Source organism: Hypanus sabinus, chromosome 13 (assembly GCF_030144855.1).
Source record: "Hypanus sabinus isolate sHypSab1 chromosome 13, sHypSab1.hap1, whole genome shotgun sequence".
Lineage (NCBI taxonomy): Eukaryota > Metazoa > Chordata > Chondrichthyes > Myliobatiformes > Dasyatidae > Hypanus > Hypanus sabinus.
The window spans coordinates 50345605-50370357 of NC_082718.1; the positions used below are offsets into that span (position 1 = coordinate 50345605).

The 24753-nt window shown below is 39.1% G+C and overlaps 2 protein-coding genes across 6 annotated transcripts in view; both read left to right on the plus strand.

Annotated features, from left to right (window-relative positions):
* ptpro (protein tyrosine phosphatase receptor type O) overlaps positions 1-24753 on the plus strand; it is a 161635-nt gene that overhangs the window by 67470 nt on the left and 69412 nt on the right. For 4 of the 5 annotated variants that reach the window (XM_059987594.1, XM_059987593.1, XM_059987595.1 and 1 more), the window contains exons 5-10: positions 2427-2879; positions 4242-4403; positions 6247-6443; positions 14310-14430; positions 16667-16860; positions 18892-19003. In XM_059987594.1, the coding sequence (XP_059843577.1) occupies positions 2427-2879; positions 4242-4403; positions 6247-6443; positions 14310-14430; positions 16667-16860; positions 18892-19003 (1239 nt within the window). Of the gene's footprint in view, positions 1-2426; positions 2880-4241; positions 4404-6246; positions 6444-14309; positions 14431-16666; positions 16861-17516; positions 17752-18891; positions 19004-24753 lie in introns of those variants that run through there. The other variant, XM_059987598.1, reaches the window with a different exon arrangement.
* LOC132403855 (large ribosomal subunit protein eL38-like) lies at positions 18387-18740 on the plus strand. Its single transcript, XM_059987599.1, has one exon. The coding sequence runs from the start codon at positions 18467-18469 to the stop codon at positions 18677-18679; it is 213 nt and encodes a 70-aa protein (XP_059843582.1). The 5' UTR covers positions 18387-18466; the 3' UTR covers positions 18680-18740.

Consider the following 24753-nt stretch of genomic DNA (forward strand, 5'->3'; position numbering starts at 1 on the left):
AGCAGCATCAACAGGGAAGGCCCTGTTTCCTGAAGCTGATTCTTTTGAAAGCATGGGAATTAGAACCCATGAAAATGATGTTTGCAGCAGCCTAGATGATAATATATGGACCTAAGTACATCAATGTAATCAGAGCAAGTAAAAACCATTCAACTCAACAAGCCCACAACATCCAGATTATAGGCCACCAATTATGCTGTAATTTGATTTCTCTTGGGAATTGCTGGTTAAGGAATAATTTGTCTATTTTTGTAATGGAAGCCAGTGGTATCACTCAGATGTCCTCTGCAGGAGTGTACCAGGTATTCATTATCCCCTGAGAATTTGTGGTTTAGTCTTCAACTTACCTCAAATTATGACGCTGTTTTTCAGCTCGATGCTCAACTAAAGCTGTTTTCATTTTATCAACAGCTGTTTTAGTTTTAAGAAATTTTAAGTTTCCAGCAAAAATAAATTGGATTTTCCCCACAATGTGTGAAAGCTTTGAGCCTTTCCCAGTGGTAGATGTACGCTTGTTGAGTTGGAAATGGAAAAAATTGCACCCAACTAAGCTGATAGTCTCAGTCATACTGACATGCCAATAATAATCAACTCATTTGTTCAATTTGCCCGTGTACTTTATATTTGATCTGTCTTATTAATCATGCTGAACAGATGACTTCTGGACATCATCACGGTGCATTTCAGATTAGATTCCTTTCTGGTTTCTGAATAATTTTGTCTATTTTATGCATTATCCCAAGGAGGTCAGTCCTGAGCAATTCCATGCTCTGTTTTCTTGCTTACAAGTGACTTAATTACTGTTACTTATTTTGAATCCTTACGTGTACTCACAGTAAAATATAATTATTTTTATTTAGCTACACAGCGCACAGTAATCCCTTCCAGCCCTTTGAACCAGGCAGCCCCAGCAACTCGCGCCAAACCTGATTAAGCCTAACCTAATCATGGGACAATTTATTATGACTAACTAACCTACTTGGTACGTCTTTGACTGTTGGAGGAAACCAGAGAACCAGGGGGAAACCCATGCATACCACAGGGAGGACGTAACCATCGTCTGACGTCTCAGTCCTTATTGAAAGTGCGGTCTCAGCAACTTTATCAATTTTTTTCTTGAATACATCCAAAATCTGCCAGAGTCATTGGTAAATTTATTCCACAGCAGCTCCTGCTACTCGGTGCTACAGGAGCTGGGTTTTAACCTTACTCATTTTAAATTGCATTGATCGTCAAGTAGCATTTAAAAAGATGTAAAATAATTATATTTTAGTCAATTTCAATGGCTTAGTTTAACCAAAATATACTTGTTTTGCATATGTTTAATATTAACTGTGTAAATTTAAACTAGCGTTTTCCCAACACTGGAAGGAGGTGATGGGTGGACGGGCGATTGAGCAAGATATGCTCTATGCTGATAGTATGTAGGACTGGTTGAATTGCGTGGGCTGATCACACTTGAGCTGAGATGCTCCACTTGGGGGTGAAGGGAGTTTAAAGAGTTGTGACCAGAATTTGAGATTCAAGTTGGGAAGGGTGAATTATGAAAGTACACCTGTGTGCCATTATTGAGAAAACCAAGAAGAAAATTGAGGTGTTATTTTTTTGAATGTATCCTTTCAAGGGGAGCAAATCCCGTTCATTTTACAGCATGTAAGGGAAGTCGTGACAACAAGGCCGGTGTTCACTGACTGTTCATGATTGTGCTTGAGACCCTGTTGTGGACTGTGTTTCAGAATCAGAATCAGAATCAGACTTTAATCGCCAAGTACCTGTGCACATACAAGGAATTTACTTCCGGCAGATGTTGTCTCTCTGCTCATAACAGTAATAATGATAAATATAAATGAAAATATAGATTATACATACAAGTAGTGCAATCCAAGCAGTTAACTGTTCAGCAAAGTGACCGCAGTAGGGAAAAAACTTCTCCAGTGCCTATTAGTCTTAGTCTGGAGGGATCTGAAGCGCCTACCAGACGGAAGCAGTTCAAACAGTCCGTGTGCAGGATGGGAGGAGTCCTTTATGATGTTCCCCAACCTCTTCTTCAACCTGGAAGAGTACAGGTCCACAATAGAGGGCAGGGAGGCTCCAATGATGCACTCGACAGTCTTCACTGTGCGCAGTAGTCTGGTTCTATCCTGCTTGGTGGTGGCTCCAAACCACACAGTGATGGAGGTGCACAGGACAGACTCAATTACTGCAGTATAGAAGATACTATAAGATACTAGGGAAGATACTCCTATAAGCTGCTGAGAAATTAGTTCCAGGATTTAGTGCTGAAATATTTCCAAACAGGGACAATTTCTCACCTTCATTTAGCGCATTGATTGAACTTAAGAGTCATCGCTTAGTCAGGATGACAGGGTTTTTATTCTATTTAGTACCTTCATCAGTAAGGAAATTATTATCTTTTCCCTCAACAGTTCCCTATCCCCCAGGCAATGTGTCAATGAAGATTGTGTATGGAGGAAGCCAATTTAACAGTGAAAGTCATGCTGGTCATGAACAGTTTTCACTCAACGCTAACAAAGTGGTGGTTGAAGGAAGAAATATAGTCGATACTGAGGTCAGTGATCTCACAACCACCAAACCAGTCAGTAAGGAAGATCATAAATCATCCGGTGAAGGTGACAGCAGAGGAATTTCTAATTGGGCGCAGGAGTTCCAGCCGGATAGTAAAGAAGCCTCGGCAAGTGGAAGTGATTACTTAGATGTAATGAACATCACTGAAGTGAACGCACAACACGTCACGTACACGACTACAGAGCCCGTGAGTTCTGTTGCCAATCCAAAGACTGTTTGGCTTGTGCTCGAATGGTTCCCTCCAAAGCCACCTACAGCCTATGATGGGTTCAACATTTATATCCAAAGGCAAGGTAAGCCAGACTACCAATACTGCTTTTGTAAAAATCCAGCAGCTGAACACCAGCCCACTGGGTATTAACTTCAGTATGTCAGCATGGTTCTGTTCAAGCTATATTCTTGTGACTTGGGAAGCAAACTAGGGCTGACGTCCCAGCTCAATAACTAGGGGGTGTAGCACTGTTGGAGTGCTGTCTTCTCAATGAGATTTCAAACTGAAGGCTCATAAAATTTCTCATTATGTAAACCAGCCAATTTTACTCCTTCCTCTCCCCCCACCTTTGCTCCCCCTTCCTTTTCAGTCCTGGTGAAGGGTCTCTGCCTGTAGTTTATTACCTTCCATTGGTGCTGACCTATCTGAGTTCCTCCAGCGTTTTGAGCATGTTGCCATGGATATACTGTCATGCAATGGATTTCCGCACTCGCTTCAGTCGTGCTTCCCACGTGGAGTAGTTCCGACTCTTTGGAAGCTTTTAATTGATTGCAAGATATTTTGAGGAATCCTTTAGTGAACGGTTAGAGAAATGCAAGTGATTTTTTTAAAATCTTTCCAGTAAGCAATAAGCTTATATCATCATATGTCCGCTAAGGAAGGCTTCTTCTGGTATTGCAGACTCAGACCCAGGAGACTGATGTGGTTGGTGTTGGGCCAGACACACTTTGTGTATGCTATTTGGTATGCTTGTTAAAAAGAAAGCAGCTTGGAAAAATATCCTCTTAAAAGTAACTGATGGACAAAAGAATTCATCCTGGCCTTTTTAAAAAGTACCCGACAACAGCCTTCCAAGTAACAGTTTTTCAAATCATTTGAACATTTCCTTGAATCAAGTGGGGAAAAACAACTTTTTATATCACATAGAACTTTGAGGCAAAAGGTTGCATCACATGTTAACATTGTTGATTCATTTTTCCCTTTAAAAGTCTTAGTTCAAGAGTTACAGAATAAAAAGAATCAGTGCTGAAGAGGAACCTAAGGAAAAAGGCACTGATAGAGTGGACAGTCAGTGCCTTTTTCCTGGAGCAGAAGTGGCTGTTATCAGCGAGCATATATTTAAAGAGGATTGGAGGAAGGTGGAGGGCAATGTCAGAGGCAGGTTTTCACAGAGAGCAGTAGGTGTACGGACCATGGTGCCGGGGGTGGTGGTAGGAGTGGATACATTAGGGAGATTTAAGAGACTTTTAGGCATATGGATGTAAGAAAAATGGAGGGCTAAATGGAACAGTAGCCTTGGATTGATCTTAGAGTAGGTTAAGAGTTTGGCACAACATTGTGAGCCATAGGGCTTGTAAAATGCTGTACTGTTCAATGTTCTAAGATGCAGTTATAAACAATTTGGTGTTCTGTACGCTGACAAGCCTTTTTCATTCTCCTACAGGGCACCCCACTGATGTTTACAGAGTGGATAATAACAGTTATCTATTCGAGGTGCAGCTCAGAGAGCCAGGGAAATACATTGTAAATGTGACAACGGTCAGTTCCTTTGGTACCTGTCTGACTAGAGAGGGCTCGTCCAAGAGACCCCTGACTTTCTACCTGAGTAAGTAGCTGTGTGAGATCAGCAAGAGAGCTGACAATAGCAGTAATGGAGGATACCAACGATCTCTGGGGTAGAACTGTGATCACTGCCCCGTGTCAGTATTCTGTACTGAGCTCTACATTTGACCTTCAGCTCATTGCGTGTGTAACCCCTATGGCCAGCTGTGCCTGGAATTCAAGACACGCTGATAGCCTATTGCTCCTTGCAGAACTATTGGCTGTCAAACAACTTGATCCCTCCCACACTAAAATGTTATACTTTGGCAGTATAGAGTCATAGCATTGTAGTATATTGAATAGGCCACTCAGCCCAACTTGACTAGACCATCCCATTAGTCCCATTTACTCACATCCCTCTAGACCAAGGGTTCCCACCCTGGGGTCCACGGACTCCTTGGTTAATGGTAGAGGTCCATGGCATAAAAAAGGTTGGGAATTCCTGCTCTAAACCTTTCTTTTCTATGTACCTGACCAAATGTCATTTATATGTTATAATTGTACCCGGCTCTACCACTTCCTCTGGTAGCTCTCTCTATACCCACTCTCCAGAAAAGGAGCCCCTCAGTTTCATTTTAAATTTCCCCCTCTCACACTAGACATATCCCATCTAATTCTGGACTCCTCCACCCTGGAGGAAAAACGCTGTGACTATTTATCTTACCTCCACCCTCATCATTGTGTAAACCTCCATGAGAGTCTTCCTGTGTTTTTATTTCCTCCTTTTATTATTTTGTCTTCATCCTTTTATAGGTTAATTTCTTTTTTATTCACTTGTGCTTTTCTTAATATTTATTCAGTTTGGACTTGTGTTCAGAGGGACAGTTTCCAAATTTAGAGATGCCGTGATACTTGGAGGTGTGGTGAAGTATAAGGAGGGTGGTAGTAAACCTGATGGAGATGCAGAAAGGTTGGTGGAATAGGCAATCAGTGTCAAACGTAATTTAACGTTAAGCCATAGGAAGTGTTACAGTTTGTCAGGAAGCAAGAGGACAGAATTTGAATGAGAAAGCACAGTTCTGGAAGGGGAATGAATAAAAGACACTTAGGCACGTGGATGAAAGAGAAATGGAAGAGCCTGTGGGAGGGAAACATTAGATTGATTTTGGAATAGGTTAAAAGGTCAGTATAGCATTGTGGGCTGAAGCGTGTAAATGGATAATTCACTGAAAATGGTAGGAAAAGTAAAGAAAGTTTTTTTTAGAATAGCGTACAGAATTCTGGGCTTTATAAATTGAGATATAGAAATCCAGATTAGAGAAGTCATAATGAAACCTGATAAAACACTGGGACTTCTATCACTTTCAGGCAAGCAGATTTTTGAGAAAATGTAATGACTTTGGAGACTATCCAGATGAGATTTAGCACACTGATTTCTGCGATGAGACTTTTTAGACTGCAGAAGCTGAGGTTGTTTAGCTGGAACCGAAGAGGGTGCAAAGGGATCTGATAAAGTCATGAAGCTGAAAGACAGAGTGGATAAGGAAAAACTGTTCTCATTAGTGGAGGGGACAAGAATCATGGGGCACAAAAATAAAACATATTAGCAAAAGAACCGGGAGGTTTTGAGGATAATCTTTCAATACCAAGATTGGTTGGGGCTCAGAACCTGTTGAGGCTAATTAGTGCATCTGCCAAAGACATATTTGCAGAGCATTGGAAGGGGCTGCAGGACTAGGTAGAATTAATATAGATTTAATTGGCCAAGCCACCCCTTTCACTTCTGTTATTCTTTTGATTCTTCAGACTGGTTTGTGGTCTTTCCAAGCATTTGAGTCAGTTTAATGTTCCTCTCAAGTTGGAAGCTAAATTGTTTCTCCTAAAATATATTTTACATTTCTTTTAAGGTTCTTCTGGGAAATGGTTTAAGGAGGTCACTGAAATTCCTCAAAACGTTTATGTGAAGGTGCTGAACTCTATCACTGCCCTTGTATTCTGGACTCAGTCGCAAGAAACCAGCAATGACTGTATTGTGTCGGTTCTGTCTCTCTCTTGTCAGCAGCAAGCAGAAGGACAAAGAATTGAATCACTTTATTGCTCAAAGGTATTGAGTTTAAGCCCAACTATATAAAATAAGATGTTGTTTATGTTATATTATGAACATATTTGTTAACCTATCAGTGTTCCATTTTGGATTGAATCTCATTTTCTTCCATGAGCTTACTGTGTTGCAATGGTTTCAAAGGTTGATTTTATTGTCAAACTATGCACGTACAATGCCACTCAGGTATTCGTCTTCTCCAGATCACCAAGAAATAGAAAAACTGTGCGAGTTGTTGAAACAAAAAGCATCAATTCCCCCTACCCAGCATGAAAAACAAAAAGGAACCAAACTGGAAAACCTCAAAACACCCCCCCCACCCCCTCCCTCACACAATAACTAACAGATCGCCCACCCGATAAATGGCAGCTAGAACATCAAAAACTATGATCCCCCAACCCCCTCCTTGCAAAAGTAATCTCCAATCAGCAACAAGAAAGAAAACACTGAATACTGAAGGAGACCAATATAAATTACGGTCTAATAATCATATAAATCTCAGAATTTCAAAAATATCCTCCCGTCAGCATTGAGGAGAGCATCTGCAGGAATGTTCTGTGAAGAACTACTACCACGCCAGGTCTGAACACCATTGACCTGGCTACCTACCACCATTGACCCCGTGGCCTCCATGCAGAGTGGCCGCTGGCCTCCTCCGCATTCACCTTGATGCTTCAGAATGGAATCAATCATGGCTTGGTCTTCTACACAAGGCACCTTGTGCTCCCGGTTCTCTGTGGGGACAACAGAGCGTGGGATCATTTGATCAGATTCCAGACTGCACGTCACAGGGTCTAACAGTTTCTGAACACAATCAAGGCATAAAGAACAAGCTGATGATGTAGAGAAGGTGATGAGATTGGCTATCTGGGAGATGTCAAACGAGGAATCCTTGTTTTCTGGCGCCATCTTTTTTTTCCTTTTTCAATCCTTTTATTAATATCAACATTTCTTCTTTTCAACTAATACCACAGAAGAAATTTCCTGCGGGACACTTTTGAAGCATATATACGTGGACAGATTATTTCCTATTCTGTTAGTTTGAGAAAATGTATTAAGAATGAAACTCTCTTACTGGTTGATAAGATCAAAGAAATTGATAAGAAATATTCTATTGCTCCTAGTAATGAGCTTTATAAACAAAGAGTTGAGTTTCAAATGGAACACAGCTTATTACTTACATCCTCGATCAAAAATCAATTAATGAAAACCAGAATGAATTTTATATACCCAGTGATAAATCGGGCAAATTATTAGCTAACCAATTGAAGATTGCTTCAGTTAAACACAAATTATTAAGATTCGTAAACAGAATGATGATTTGACAGTTAATCATGATGAGATAAATAAATCTTTTCAAGATTTTTATATCTCTTTGTATCACTCTGAATTTCCTCATGATCTCAATACCATGCATGATTTTTTAGGGAAATTGAATTTTCTGAAACTATCACCTGAAGAATATTTAGCATTAGAAACTCCTATTACAGATGCAGAAATAAAAGGTGCAATTTCCTCAGTGAATTCCAGAAAAGCACCAGGTCCAGATGGGTATGCAGTTGAATTTTTCAAGTTTTTTTCTTATACTCTTTCTCCTTAGTTATGTAGGGTTTTTGAAGAATCAATTAGATTAGGTAAATCATCACAATTATTTTATAGAGCTTCTATCTCTTTAATTTTAAAGAAGGACAAAGATCCTACTGATTGTGCATCCTATAGACCAATATCCCTGTTGAATGTAGATTCTAAGATCTTTTCCAAGATACTGGTGACTAGGTTGGAGAAGGTATTAACTCAGATTATTTCTAAGGACCAAATTGGATTAATCAAAAACTGTTATTCATCTTTTAATATTAGGAGATTAATGAATATTGTTTATATTCCTTCACTTAGCATTCCAGAATGTGTCATCTCATTCGATGCTGAGAAAACGTTTGATAGAGTTGAATGGCCGTATTTATTTACGGCGCTTGAGAAATTTAATTTTAGTCCGATATTTATATCTTGGATTAAAGTGTTATATCACACCCCAGTAGCCTCGGTTCTTACTAATAATCAAAGATCTTCCTTTTCTCACTTATTTCGGGGTACTAGGCAAGGTTGTCCTCTCAGTCCATTACTATTTGATATTGCCCTGGAACCTTTAGCAATCGCTATTCGAGGAGCACCTAATATTCTTGGTATTACTCGTGGGATGGAGATACACAAGTTATCATTATAACCAGATGACTTGTTATTATACATTTCTAAGCCTGAGAAATCCTTTCCCACAGTTATATCCCTGTTGGCTCAGTTTAGTAATTTTTCTGGTTACAAACTGAACCTTAATAAGAGTGAACTGTTTCCCCTAAATATCCAGGTTCCTATTTATGGAAGTTTACCATTTAGATTGGTTACTGATCACTTTATATACTTAGGGGTTAAAATTACTAAAAAACATAAGGATTTTTTTTAAGGCTAATCTCTTACCTTTAATTGATCAGACTAAACATTTGTTCACTAAATGGTCACCACTGTCTCTGTCACTGATAGGTCAGATCAATGCTATTAAGATGATTATTTTACCTAAATTTTGATATATATTTCAAGCGGTACCAATCTTTATTCCAAAATCATTTTTTGATAATGTTGATTCAAAAATTTCTCAATATATATGGCAGAATAAAAATCCCAGGTTAGGTAAAAGATATTTACAGAAGTCTAAAAAGGAAGGTGGACTGGCCTTGCCGAATTTTAGATTTTATTATTGGGCAATCAATATCTGATATATGAAATGCTGGTTATGGGGCTTGGATATAACTTCTAGTCCTCACTGGGTAAATTTGGAAACCAAATCCGTACTAGGGTTTTCATTGGGTTCTATTTTAGGAACTTCACTTCCCTTTGCTCTTTCTAAATTGCATAAACAAGTTGACAATCCGATAGTTAAATACACTTTATACATATAGTTTCAATTTCAGAAATTCTTTGAGTTGAATCAATTTATTTTAGCAATTCCTATTGTATCTAATTTATTTTTCATCCCTCTATTATGGACCAAGCCTATTTAGCTTGGAAGATTAAAGGTATAATACGGTTTTCCGATTTAATTGCTTCATGTCTTTTGAACAATTATCTAATAAATATAATTTACCTAGATCCCACTTTTTTTAGATATTTACAGATTAGGAACTTTTTAAACACTGTGCTTCCTACCTTTCCAAATCTGGATTCTATGAATATTTTGGAGAAAATTTTAGATTAAATCCTTTTCAGAAAGATGTAATAGCAACTATTAACAACATAATTATGAAAATACTTTCAGATGTATCTTATAAAATTAAGAATTATTGGGAAAAGGAACTTAAGTTTACTATACCTATTGAGAAATGGGAAAAAATTCTTCAATTAGTTAATTCATTAGTCTATATGTTCCAAACATTTGTTGATACAGTTTAAAGTTGTGCAAAGGGCTCATATATCCAAGGATAAATTAGCTGGTTATTATTCCCATATAAATCCTACATGTGACAGATGTCATTCTGAGACAGCCTCTCTAACTCATATGTTTTGGTCATGTCCATCTTTGAAAAAATACTGGAAAGATATATTCGATATTATTTCAATGGGACTGAGTATTGATTTACAACCTTACCTTATTACTGTGGTTTTTGGCTTACCAATGATAGAGCCAATTCACTCAACTCCTTCAGCTCGTCAGATGATTGCATTTCTTACATTAATGGCTAAAAGACCTATCTTGTTGAATTGGAAAGAGACTAATCCCCCTACCACATTTCATTGGTTCTCTTAAACTATGTTAAATGATCCTTCTATTAAATTTGAAATGACTTGGAGGCCATTTATTCAATATTTTCATATGATGTAATTTGACCTTTTTCCAAACCTATTTCTTTCTTTTCTTTCTGATTTTATACATGTACCGAGGATCGGAATTGGTGACACTTACGATTTTTTTCTTTTCTTAGATATTATAAACAACCCATGTTTCTTTTTCTTTTTCTCTTTTTTTTAGTTAGTGGGTGGCTTTGGATAGATTAGCTTTGCTTCTGGGGTATGTAATTTCTTTTTCTTATTATTACCAATTTTTCTTGCTTTGTATATGTTATATTTGTATCATGTATGATTTTGGGAGACTTAATTCTCTTGTACCTATTGTGTGTATATCCATGTATGTTAACTATTAACAATGTAATCTCAATAATTATGTATCAGTATTTGTTATTTTCTATATGTTAATATCCTGGCGCCATCTTGACTGACATTTTCACTAATGGATTAGAATCCTGAAACCTAATGATGCAGATCCTTTAACGTTTATTTTTACTGAAAATGCAATTAATTGTCTAGAATAAAAAAACAAGCATTATTAATAGTGACTATATAACCAATAGATTATTGCCCAGCTCACTGAAGGAAAAGAAGCTTGATATATTTGGTCCATCCAACCTGTGCCTTCAAATCCACAGCAATATGGTTAACCCAATTGTCTTTTGAAATCTAATTTAACCTACTTTGGCCAGTTTGGAATTATTAATAAATGCTTGCATATACACAATGTCCATGTCATGTAGGAAAAATACAAATTTTCTTGTTTTTAATATGAATAAGGAAAGGTATTATCAAATGTCTGACATCTGTACTGACTGAAAATTTCCCTTAAGTTCTGTCCTCTCTCTGCTCTGTCAAGATTCAATATTGTTTAATGTCATTTCCAGTACATTCATGGAAAATCTGTGGAGATTTTAAATCTTTGCATTTGTCTTCTGAGCTCATATCATGTCCTAGTTGAAACAGGGCAATGATTTGCTGGTATCATGCATGTACATTGAGAATAATTCCACTTCTAGAGCATCAGTAACCATGTGACTGTACCTGTATTCGGTCACTATGAGTAGCTGGGATCAGTGGCTGATGCAATGTATTGAATTCAGAAATCTCAACCATACAGTCTTTGCCCAGACAAGTATGAAGGGCACACCAACTGGGATCTAAAGCTAGAACAGAGTCTGGTACCAGCTCAGATCAAATAACAACATCGCCATCTACTCTGTGCCCTGAAGATTGATGCAATCCCAAAGAAGTTGTGCCAGTGGCTCGACTTCATTTGGAGTTTGAGGAGAATTGGTTTGTCACCAAGGACTCTACAAATTTCTACAGATGCACGGTGCAGAGCATTCTGAGTAGTTGCATTACAGCCTAGTAAGGGGGCTCCATGCACTGGATCACAAGAGGCTACAGAGGGTTGGAGACTCAGTCATCTCCAGCACTGGTACCCTTCCTGCTATCATGGACATCTTCAAGAAGGCAGCCTCCACCACCAAGGACCTCAGTATTAATAAACAATAAATGATGCTGCTTTTAACACGGTATTTTCAGTGTATTGACCTCTGCATGAATCTATTCACCAGTTTGCTGACTGGTCCTTCTGTTAAGCAGTAATGGCTGAATTGAAATAAACACACCTAACTGTTCCTGATTCTTCGAATTTACAATACACTGGCATTTGTCAAAAATAATTTTTCAAGAAGCTCTACTTACAGTAATTTTATTGGTGCTTTTTTGATGAAAGAGATTCACTGTGATCTAGTAATGTAATGTAAACATTCCCTGTAATGCCAGACTAAAATAGTAAAGAAAAACCAAAACAAGTGGTGGGATCTTAAGGACACCATCCATTTCTCTTGGTCCCCAGCCTCTGCTTCATCTCTTAAGGTGAGGTTTTCCATTTGAGGACTTCTCAAATGTCCTCTTCCTTCCAACAACAAACTCGCACTCAATGTCAGCAAGACCAAGGAATTGATTGTGACCTTTAGGAAGGGGAAGACAAGGGAACACACACCAGTCCTCTCTGAGGTGTCAGTGGTGGAAAGACTGAACTTCAGGTTCCTGCAAGTCAACAGCTCAGGATCTATCCTGGGCCCAATGCGTTGTAATCACGGAGAAGACCTGAGACCTGAAAATTTCTACCTGTATATGGTGAAGAGCATCTGACTGGCTGCATCACAACCTGGTACGAAGGCTCCAAAGCACAGGATTACCAGAGGCTTCAGACACGGCTGGTTCCTTCTCCACTATCAATCACATTGTCAAGAGGTGGCGCCTCCAGAAGGCAACATCCATCGTTCATGACCCTTGACATCCGAGACCTGCCCTCTTCAAGTTTACATTGTAGGGGTGAACGTACAGGAGCTTGAAGACTCACACTCAACATTTTTAAAACAACTTCTTCCCTTCTGTCATCAGGTTTCTGACCTGTCCATGAAACCATTAACACAACCTCATTATTTGTCCTTGTCACTATCTATTTGTAACTATAGTAATAGTCTTTTGTATGTATTGTACTGCTTTGCTGGCCAGAAAACAACAGAGTTCACAGCATGTCAGTGAGGATAAACGTGATTCTGATTGGTTGATGTAAGAACTACGTTTACCTGCCCTTCTCCTTACTTTTCCTCCCTGTGTATAGACTGTCTTGCTGGACAAGAGCTGGAACCACATCAGCTGTAAATTACCCAGCCATGGTAGGCTAATCTGATCTCATCCGCCACATGCCTTCAGTTAGCAGAGTAATTTCCTGTGTTATGCCCACTCCCTTCCTCCCCTCCACTGCTCCCTCAACTAACTTGAGTTTCACTTTCTCGGCTCTGATGAAAGGTTCCCCGTTGACTTCCTCTTTCCACAGATGTTGCCTAATCTGAGAGCTTCCAGCCTTTTCCATTCTCCTCTTGATGTTTCACGTTGGCTCCGTTCTCCTTACCCTGCTAGTTTGATTCTGGATTGCCGGGCAGGTCACACAATTTTGCCATTACGATGACATCACACAAATCAAGAGGCTCACCGTGTTGGTACAGGCCTCTGTTAAGTCACTTCACTGCTCCCTGACACAGACATTACTCTTCTCTACTTGTCTTCTGTTCTGCAGAAAACTGACTTGTTTCTCTCTTTTTTCCCAGTTCTTGGTGAATGGTCATGGACAGAAATATTAAATGCTTTTCTTTCCACAGATGCTACCTGGCCTGTTAAGGTTTCCCAACTTTTTCTGTTTCTTACTATGGAATATTAATGCATTTTGCAAAAAACTAAAGGAAATTTGAGAGGGGGTTCTAATAAAATACGTTATAAGATTACACTACTGTGCAATAGTCAGGCAGTATATGGTTAAGGTGCCTAAGGCTTTTGCACAGTGCTGTATTTGTTAATGTGGAGCAGAGAGAGGGTTTGTAAACCTGGCAGGAGCAAAGGATGTTGGGAATGGTGAGGGTGAACACTGTGGGAGGGGTGAGGGGTATGGGACAGGTGGCGGGGGGGGGGGGGATGTTGCACTTGAATGCAGACACACCCAGCTGTGAGACCCCAGGCAAGGTCATTGATTCCAATCAATTGGTTTCTTGATCACTACAAAATGTCTCTCTGATGCTTCCCACTCTCTCCCCTCTCCCTTCCCCTTTTCCCAACCACGATTTCCTCTCTCCTTGCCCTCTTCCCACTCTCAGCCCACAATAGAGACCCATTTCAGAATCAGGTTTATCATCACCCACACATCATGAAATTTGGTGGGGTTTTTTTGTGGCAGCAAGACAGTGTAATAAATAAAACTTCTACAGTACTGTGTAAAAGCCTTGGGCACCCTAGTTTTATTTATATATATATATTTGCACCTAAGACTTTTCCACATTACTGTATATTTTAAAGTGCTGTAACTACTAAGTGTTGTTTGAGTAAAGTAGTTTGGCTCATTCTGTAAAGATTACGATGTAAAGTTATGCAAAGTCTGAAGCATTGGTTTGGGTGGGATTCGGAGTGAATAAGCAAATATGCTACAATACCACTCAAAGTAGAAAAGCATCCACTGCTTTGTTTCAACAGGTAAACCTGAGTGGTAATATCATTGAAAACCTTATGCCTGGAGCACATTATCAGGTGGTGGTCTATCTGAAGAATGGTCCATCAGTAGGCCCTCCGTCTCCCCCGGTTACGTTCAGCTTGAGTGAGTATTTGAGAAATTGTAACTTTTTCATCCCTAATTCTCTATTAAGGTCGAATCGGAGTCTCCTCAAGATGATTCAAGTGTGACGCACTTAAACGTCCTTTTTTATGGTGTGTTCGGGGATGAGAGTGAAAACGCAGAAGGAAGTTCCTCTTCACACTGGTTCCAGCTGTTTGAGGAAGACCCAAGAGTAGTCGCACTCAGCTCTATGCCTAGGTTTCTGTGTAACTACTTCAAATATTTATTCATTGCCTCCTCCTCACTGGGTGGTGTATCCATATTCACAGTGACTTCCCCTGTACTTACAACAGCAAATGAATCTACAATGACGGTGTAGTGCTCTGGCAGGACGGGCTTACAGTTTGAGTGCCCCAAGTTCAATCCTGACTTTGGATGCAGTCCGTGTGGAATTTACACATTTTCCTTGTGACTGTATTTCATTCCTTCAGGTGCTCCGGTTCCTTCTGAGATCTGGGTAAGTTGGTCACTGCAGACTTCAGTTAGATAGCAGAAGAATCGAAGCAGGTGAGAGAAAGTAAATATTCCGGATTGCAGGGATATAAAGGAGGGTTTTGAAGTTTGAAGTCAGCATAGAGACTATGGATGAATGGCCTCCTTCGTACTAAGTCTGTAGCTGGTAGACAGTCTTAAAACAGCCCATTATATATCCAGATGCGGCATGAAGTCATTAGGTATTGGAAATTATTTGTTGTCTTTTGCACATTAGTTGTGTGCCTGTCCTACTGTGTGCGGTCTTTGTTCAATTCTGTGGTGTTTCTTGGATTTATTGTGTATGTCTGCAAGAAAATGAAATCAATCCCAGGGTTGTATATGGTTAAATTAGATTTGCTGTATTTGTTATGTGTACATCGGCGCACACAGTAAAATGGATCAAATCAGTGAGGATCGTGCAGGTGCAGCCCGCAAGGGACACCACACTTCTGGCGCCGACGTATCAGGCCCACAACTTGCTAAAGCTAACCTGTGGAACGTGGGAGGAAACCATGCAGCCATGGGAGAACATACAACCTCAACATAGACAGCGGCAGGAGTTGAACCCTGGTTCTGTAATAGTGTTACACTAACCTCTGTGCTACACTGCCTTGCCTCCATTTTTCTCCACCTCAAATTACTGTTCCCTAATCCAATGTAGGTGAAGTTGTGGTTTCTCAGTGTCATTTATTTCATTCATCTGCTTTACAAGGCCGTCTGCATGTGTGTAAAATTAAAACCTCATCCTAGTTCTCAACTGTGGCTGATCCAATCTTGACACAAGTCCAAAGACTTGACTTTACTTTCATATGTGCCCTGAACACATGGAGTTGGTTCAAGTTGGGCCAAGGTTGGTGACAAGCTCTGGCTAAAGTCATCACCATTATGTGCGGTGTCTATTGACCATGATTGTTCAATTATTCTAGACTAATTTTCCTACAGAAGTAATTTGCCATTGTACCAGCTGCTCATACGACCTTCCACTACCTACTCCTATGGCTTCATGTGACCCTCACTGGTGGGAGGGAGAGAGGGGCCTAAGCAGGTGCTATACCTTCCCCAAGGGTGATCTGCAGGCTAGCAGAGGGAACTAGTGCCTTACACTCCTTTGGTCAAGATTTCTCTCCATCCTGACACCCACTAGCTAAAGTACCTCACAAAAAAACACTTGAGGAATTCAGCAGGCCAGGCCTCATATCTGGTGGGAAATAAACAGTCAATGTTTCAGGTCAAGACCGTTCATTAGGACCCTTCCCTCCATAGATGGTCCCACATTTGCTGGGTTCCTCCAGCATTTTGTGTGTGTTGCTTAATAGGTCCTAAATTAGCAGGATTTCTTGTGTTTAATTCAAGTGCAGAGCCCTATTGCTTAAAAGGCCAGCCCATTGTGAAGCTAATACTTGACATGAGTAACACATAGTTAAACCTGGGTCAAGTGACCACGTTCTGTTTGGACAGCCATGATGATTAGCAGTGCCCTCCATGAGGACGAACTCTTAAAGATGCACAGATCCTAATGTCAAACCTACACGCACAACATGCTGGAGGAACTCAGCAGGTCGGGCAGCATCCGTGGAAACGAGCACTCAATGTTTCGGGCTGTGACCTGAGTGCTGACTGTTCGTTTCCGCGGATGCGGTCCGACCTGCTGAGTTCCTCCAGCGTGTTGGGCGTGTTGATTTGACCACAGCATCTGCAGTGTGCATTGTGTTTACTAATGTCAAACCTGCTTTCCCTTCTGCAGGCCCACCAGGAGTGAAGAAGCTCCGACTGTATCCTCTGGGGCCCACGGCAGTGGTGCTGAGCTGGAGCAGGCCACATGCTGTGGTCTTCAAGAAGTACCTTGTGGAAATGTACCATCACAACCCAAAGAATCGGAAGTCAAAATGGAAAACAGTTCAAGATATTCCATTCACAAGTGCCTTAACAACCTCAATGGTAACTCAGTAATTTTTGAGGAGGTGATGTTTTGACTCAAGGGGTGAGGTTTGGCTCTTTAATCTGAATTTGAATCTGATTTATCAGGGTGGATTGGTGTGGCTGTGGTAGGCCAAGCCTTGTACAGAAGCTCTGTTTTACATTCCAAGCTATCAATGGAGTGAGAACTGGACCAGTTCCTGTAAACATCTGATGATTCACTCTGTCAGACTTCTACCCTGAGGATGTGTTCTTATCAAAGCCACGCTTTTTCAGATAACGCTTTAATTTATTAGGAATGATTGCAGGAATTTGGACATTTAGAGAAATAGTGTTACCCCACAAAGCACCCTTTTCACTTTCAGTTGTTTTTCAGAAAATCTCTTTATTTACAGTTGGTGACAAGATCAGTGTTTACCTTAACTGACCAGTTGCCATTAACGAGGAGTTCACATAAAGGAAACTGCAGCAATGAAGTAATGATTTCTAACTAAATGTTAATTATTGCTTTGGAAGAAATATTTAAAAACATATAAATGGCTGGTACCGCTGCCTCTGAACTACTGCTTAAAACCCAGTCAGCAGTTCTAAAGACATACTTACTGGTTGGCTGAGAACCAATACAAGTTTAGTTCATGAATTCACCACAGGGACACTAGGTAGCACAATACTTAAGCCACAGTGTTGTGCAGAGCAGGCTGTTCAGACAAAAGCTTTCTTCCTACATTTCAGTATTGCAAAGAGAAAACCCAATATCAGAGGCAGTGTCCAGATGGAGGAGGAAGAAGAGGAATCAGGAGGGAAGCGACGACGTTGAGGCTGATCAAAGTGTAAATCGGTGGCAGTGGGGCTGTCTTTCCAGGGATTGGTTTATGAGGATCGGTGGTTGACTTGGTTTTGGTGGGCACGCGGGTAAATTCTGTTCTTTTTTTTTAATTTTTAAGGTGATTGTAGGTAGTTTGATTGGCTGACCTGTAGGAGGAGCAATTTGGGCCAGATGCAAGCATGGGTATGCTTTGGGATTGAGATAAGGCGAGGGAGCACCTCCCTATAGACGAGCTGTCTGAGTTGGGTCCTCAGCGAGGGGCAAGGATGTGGGCAAGTGGAGCAAATGAAGCAGGGGAAGGAGTTCACATATATTTCCGTAACAGAAAACAGCTGTTCAGTGCAATCTTCAGGTCCGAGAGTGGTGCCCAATGTTGGAGGTGGTTCATGCAGGCACTCCCAGGGTGCTGGGGAGTGCTGAGAAGGGTTTTCAGAATCTTTCTGAAGACCAGTAACATCTACTCATGTCGTTATTCCATGCGTGGTTCACACACACTCTTGTGACATCTTTACACCCAAATGTTCTATGCTTAGGAAGAGAGCTCACCAAAGTAAGGAAGAGGTAGTGAGGAATGTAGATGATTGGTAATGAAGTGTATTTCCATGGGACCTGAATTACTTGCAGTTTACCTAGCTGTTGCAGAAGTTCAGTCCATGATTCTGTGTCAAAAACAGCTCTTCCTACACTTTAACTGAACATGAATCTGGTAGCGAAGTTGCTCAAGAGTGGTATAACTGCTCTTTCTCTCGGTAGCCGCACAGCTTCAGGTGCCATACCTCCACCGCTGGACCCGCCACCACCATGCCTCGTCATATTTCTGAAATCAAAGATTTCTTGCTAACAGCAAGAAGAAAGGATGCAAAATCTGTGAAAATCAAGAAGAACAAAGATAATGTAAAATTTAAAGTATGGTGCAGTAGATATCTGTACACACTAGTCATCTCAGACAAAGAAAAGGCTGAAAAGCTCAAACAGTCCTTGCCCCCAGGTTTGGCTGTCAAAGAACTCAAGTGAAGAGCTGCAATTTCAATGTTCAGATTTTATTGAAATAAAATGACAAAAGGCAAAAAAAAAAGAGTGGTATAACTGTTCCAGCATTACATAGATTATGTTCAGTAGTGAGTCATGTTTAACTTTATTACGTGAACTAAGTTCCGACGACATCATTTTGCTGTACTTTCCCAGTTGCTGGTGAAAAGTGACGTGCTGCTGTGTTTCGTTGTCAGATTGTGACTGACCTGCGACCGGCATCGCGCTACGTATTCCGTGTATTGATGGTGTCGTGGGGAGAGCCTGAACGTAGTTGCTGTGACAGATCATTAGCACGCTTTATAACAGGTACTTGCCCGTAATGCTACCTTGGTTACTTGAAGTAGAGCGGGGAATTCTGACACTTTTTTCTTTCCCTATATTGAAGATGCAGCATTTACCTTATTTTCAGAACAGCTCGTTTTTTTGAGTTATTACCTTTTCCCATAATTTGTATTGCATTTGTAACTCTGCTATGCTGCAAGCAGGGCACTTTCTTTGATAACAAATATAGAAATGACTTGCATTGGCGTGTTGCTTTCATATCGTTGGGACATTTTACAACCCCTCTTCCAGTGGGTCACCTGCAAAGAGGGTTCAGCCGACAAAGACTTACTCTCTGAAAATCTCACTTGCAAACTCTCTTTCTTCCTTTAATGCCAATTAAAACCTAATACTCTTGTCCAAGATTTTGCCTTGTGTACTAGAAACTCCTATTGTCTGTGTCAAATTCTGTTTGATAATGCTTCAGTATAATGTTTCTTTCTGGTTAAAGGCTAGTACTTTATTCAGATGGAATCTTTCTCCCAGAACTACTTGACCCTATGCAAATAACACACTCTACTATGCTTTTAATTAGTCGTGTGCTAATGTTAACCATATGTCTGCTGAATTTCTTTTTTTTATGCATTTTCTACAACACTACAAATAGGAAAAAACCCCAAACCAAAATGAAGAAAATTAATACAGTGCAAAAATAAACAAATAAACATACAATAATAATATAATACAAAAAAGATAATTGAGAAAGCACCCAAATTGAAGACATGTAAAATTAGTATCCTCCCCAAGCCCCACAACAAAAAGAACTCCAGACCGACCACAACACAATACAGAGAATATAAATCAGGACATTTAAACCCCCAAAACTGTAAACACACTTGAAAACAGAAGATAATAATGCCTACTACCAAAAAAAAAGAGCTGAAAGCAAGGGACCGAAAAAAAGACCTTAATTAAGAGGAAGGTTATGAAAGTACTCAATAAAAGGTCCCCAGACCTTATGGAACTTTATATCCGAATTAAGAACTGAATAATGAATTTTTCAAGGTCTAAGCAGGACATAATAACATTAAGCCATTGAGCATGCGTGGGCGGGGCAACATCTCTCCATCTAAGGAGGATTAAACGTCTAGCCAGGAGAGAAGCAAAAGATAATATTCGACACTTAGTCAAACTCAGACATAAATCTGTCTCACCCAAAAAACCAAACAAAGCAATTAAAGGGTTAGGTTCTACGTGGTGATTCAGAATATAAGATAAAGTTATGAAGACATCTTTCCAAAATTTCTCTAAACTAGGACAGGACCAATACATATGAATAAGAGAGGCCTCGCCCCTTTTGCATTTATCACAAAGAGGACTAATATTAGGGTAAAATAAAGTTAGTTTAGATTTTGACATATGGGCTCTATGAACAATCTTAAACTGTAAAAGGCAATGGCGAGCACAAAGAGAGGTTGAATTAACCGATTTGAGAATCGAGTCACAAGTCTCATCAGATAAAGAGATATTTAAATCATGCTCCCAAGACATTCTAATTTTATCCACGGGGCACGCCGTAAGAATGCTAATTTATCATGAATAAGTGATATTGAACCTTTACCCAGTGGATTAATAGAAAGAAAGAAATCCATAACATTTTTCTCAGGCATTTCAGGGAAGTTAGGAATTAAAGGATTAATAAAGTGTCTAATTTGGAGATAACTAAAAAAATGGGCATTAGGCAGATTGAACTTAGCAGAGAGCTGTTGAAAAGATGCGAAGCGATTATCGGTAAAAAGATCTTCAAAATGTCTAATGCCCTTCCTATACCAATCATGGAATGTTGAATCATACATAGTAGGTAAAAAAAGGTGATTATGTAAGATAGGACTAGAAAAGGAAAAACCATAGAAACCATAAAATTTCCTAAACTGAGCCCATATTTGCAAAGTGTGTCTAACAAGAGGATTAACAATTAGTCTAGACAAACTACTAGGGAGTACAGAGCCAAGAAGTGCAGAAATAGATAAATCTTTAGTGGAACTCAACTCCATTGCCACCCAATTAGGGCACTCGAGTTGGCCATGGAAAAAAGACCTAAAGGTAGCACAACGTATATTGGCTGCCCAATAATATAAATGAAAGTTAGGTAAGGCCATGCCACCCTCTTTTTCAGATTTTTGGAGATAAACTTTATTAATTCTGGAACGCTTATTCTTCCACAGGTATGACAAAATAATAGAGTCTAAGGAATCAAAAAAAGTTTTAGGAATAAAAATTGGGATTGATTGAAATAAATATAAAAATGTAGGGAGAACATACATTAATACGACCTACCAAGGACATAGATAGAGGTGACCATTGTGACAGACTCTGTTTTGTAGTATATAAAAGATTGGCAAAATTTTCACGAAAAAGATCTTTAAACTTCCTTATAACTGTAATCCCAAGATAAGTAAATTGATTATGAACTACTTTAAAAGGGAGGTCATGAAATGCTAATTCTTGTGCTTCTTTATTAATTGGGAAAAGTTCACTCTTATATAAATTAAGTTTATAGCCAGAAAGCTGGCTAAACTGATCAAGAAGTGAGAACATTGGAGGTAAGGATGTGGACGGATTTGAAAGAAAAAGTAATAAGTCATCAGCATAAAGAGAAACTTTATGCTCAACACCCCCTCTCCAAATCCCGGTCAATTCAGGACAGCTTCGAAATGCTATCGCCAAAGGTTCTACAGCCAAATCAAAGAGAAAGGGACTTAAAGGGCATCCTTGACGGGTTCCACGTTTGAGGTTAAATAACTGGGATTTCTGAAAATTAGTCAAAACAGAGGCAGTAGGACACAGATACAGCAAATTGATCCAAGAGATAAAACTTTGACTGAAGTCAAATTTTTCTAAAACTGCAAAAAGGTAGTTCCACTCTGTACGATCAAATGCTTTCTCCACATCGAGGGAAATAACACATTCAGGAATCCCAGTTGAAGGTGACAATAAAATGTTAAATAAATGCCGAATATTAAAAAAAGGAAGACAGTTTTTAATAAAACCAGTTTGATCATCAGAAATAATAGAGGGAATAACAGTTTCTAATCTATAAGCCAAAACTTTGGCCAAGATTTTAACATCAACATTAAGCAAAGAAATCGGCCTGTACGAGGAACACTCTGTTGGGTCTTTACCCTTTTTTAATAAAAGAATAATAGATGCCTCATTAAAAGTGGGTGGCAATTTACCATAATTAAACGAGTCAGATAGTACTGAGAGTAACTGAGGAGAAAGAATTGAAGAGGATGATTTATAAAATTCTACGGGGAACCCATCAGGTCCAGGAGATTTCCCTGAAGACAGTGCAGAAATTGCAAAAGATATTTCTTCTGATAATATAGGCGCATTAACTTTGGCTTTAAAATCAGATGAAAGCGAAGGAATATTCAGATTATTTATAAAAAGATCAACAGAAATATTCTCATTCAGAGGAATAAAGTCGAGAGTAAAAATGTTTAAATACGTCATTGATTTCTAAATGATCCGATGTAAAATCTCCATTTTCTTTCCGGATCTTTGTAATATGTTGTTTAGCTTTAGAACGCCTCAGCTGATTAACTAGAAATTTACCAGATTTGTCACCATGAATATAAAAGCGACTCTTACTTTCAAGAAGTTGGCATTCAACAGGTTGAGTAGACAGAAGGTTAAATTTAGTTTGAAGTTCTACACGCTTCTTGTATAATTCAGGATTCTTAGTTTGAGCATACAGTTGATCTAATTCTTTAATCTGATTAATGAGGTCTAATCGATCTGTACAGGACTTTATATTAAGATTTGCTGTATAGGAGATTATTTGACCCCTCAAATATGCTTTCATGGCATCCCAGACAATGTATTGGTGTTAAAATAAAAAGTTATCTGATCCTTAATAAATTTTAGAAAATCATCATCTGATAATAAAGTCAAATCAAACCGCCAGTGTTTATTCCTCTGAGGGAGACCAGGAAAATTTAAAGACAAAGTAATTGGGGCATGGTCAGAAATCAGTATACTCTGATAATCACAAGAATAGACAAATGGAATAAGTTGATTATCAAGTAAATAATAGTCAATTCTAGTAAAGGTATGGTGAACGTGAAAAAAAAGAATAATCTCTCTCAGTAGGATGAAGGAAACGCCATATATCAGAGATACCATAATTAGAAAGAAAAGTGAATAGCTAAGGCAGATTTAGTAGGTGATCTAGTAACAGAGGATGATCGATCCAAATTAGAATCTAACCAACAATTAAAGTCGCCACCCAGTATAAGAGAGTATGAGTTTAAATCTGGTAGTGAAGAGAAAAAACGTTCAAAAAAATTAACATCATCAAAATTGGGAGCATACAGGTTTGCTAGTACAACTTTAGTATTATATAATTTACCAGAAACAATAATAAAATGGCCATTTGTATCAGATATCTTATTATGGAGTTCAAAAGGAATATTTGAATTAATAAGGATGGAAACCCCCCTAGCTTTGGCGGCAAAGGATGAATGAAAATGCTGACCTGCCCACTTTGACAAAAGCTGAGAATTATCAAAACTACGAATATGAGTTTCTTGAAGGAAAGCAATGTCAGCTTTGGGTTGTTTAATATGGGAGAAGACCTTCCTTCTTTTAACAGGATGATTCAATCCCTTTACATTCCAGCTCAAAAATTTAAGTGTATTAACCATTATCAATTGTTAGTGCATAGAAGGTAGCAGGCATGTAAAAAATCAAGCAGTACAGTAACAGTCTGGGAGCAAAAATGTAAACATAAATCAGTAGAATCAAATCAGAGACATGTCCTGAATAACAAGGGAAAACAAAAGAAACAGTGAGTAGTGTTGGAACTGGAGAAACCACCCCACCCTCGCAACCCAAAACTAGACGGCTACCCGAAAAAGCAGCTAGCTCTACAAAAAAAATTAACCCAAAAATGACTTCCAGTTCCGTATCATTAACTAAAGTTCTGTATAAATAATATAGCAAATAACAGCTAATTTATGCACTAGAGAACAGAATTACAAATAGGAACAACTTCAACAGAAAAAGTATAAAACTTAATACAAAAAAAATCAGAAGAGAAAACTAAAACTAACTTGCCCGCGAAAAATTATGAAAGATTAAAAGAAAAAAAAAGGGGGGGAAGGGGGAAATTATAAATCTAAAGAGAGTACTTACCAACCGTTTACAGAAAAAAAAGCCAAACTTAAACTATAAATCAACCAACAGGGAGGCCTTCAATAAAAACTCCAAACCTCCAAAACAAGTTAAAATCAATTGTAGTTCTCTATAGATAAAGTTATACAGAAGTAAAATAGATTACACGAGTAAAATCTAAAAGTCCACAGGGAAACATTAAACTTAAATCATCTATTTAGAAAAAACGCACCGAGTCCAGGGAGAAATTAACTGCAGCCCTTAGAATTTCAATAGTTAATGTCTGAATTATTCAAGTAAAGTCTGAGTTCGGAAAAAATAACTTTACTTCGAGAAGTACTTATCAACCATTTTAGAAGGTCAGACCGGTTCCGAAGAAGACAAGATGGCTGGAAGACTTCCAACAAACACCTCAGCCTCCTTCACTGACTTAAACTATTTATATTCTCCAGTAGTAAGCGTAATTCGAAGATCGGCTGGATTTCGGAGAGAGGGTCTGAATCCACGATCGAAAAGCACTTTCATTACACCGTTAAACTCAGCACGCATCTTCAGAACCTGGGGGGCATAATCCTCCACAAAACGATTGACCGTATTTTGAAAAGCAAAAGTACATC

Bases quoted from the DNA above. Each gene is read 5' to 3' on its own strand.
- LOC132403855 (XM_059987599.1), top strand. From the start codon at position 18,467: ATGCCTCGTCATATTTCTGAAATCAAAGATTTCTTGCTAACAGCAAGA.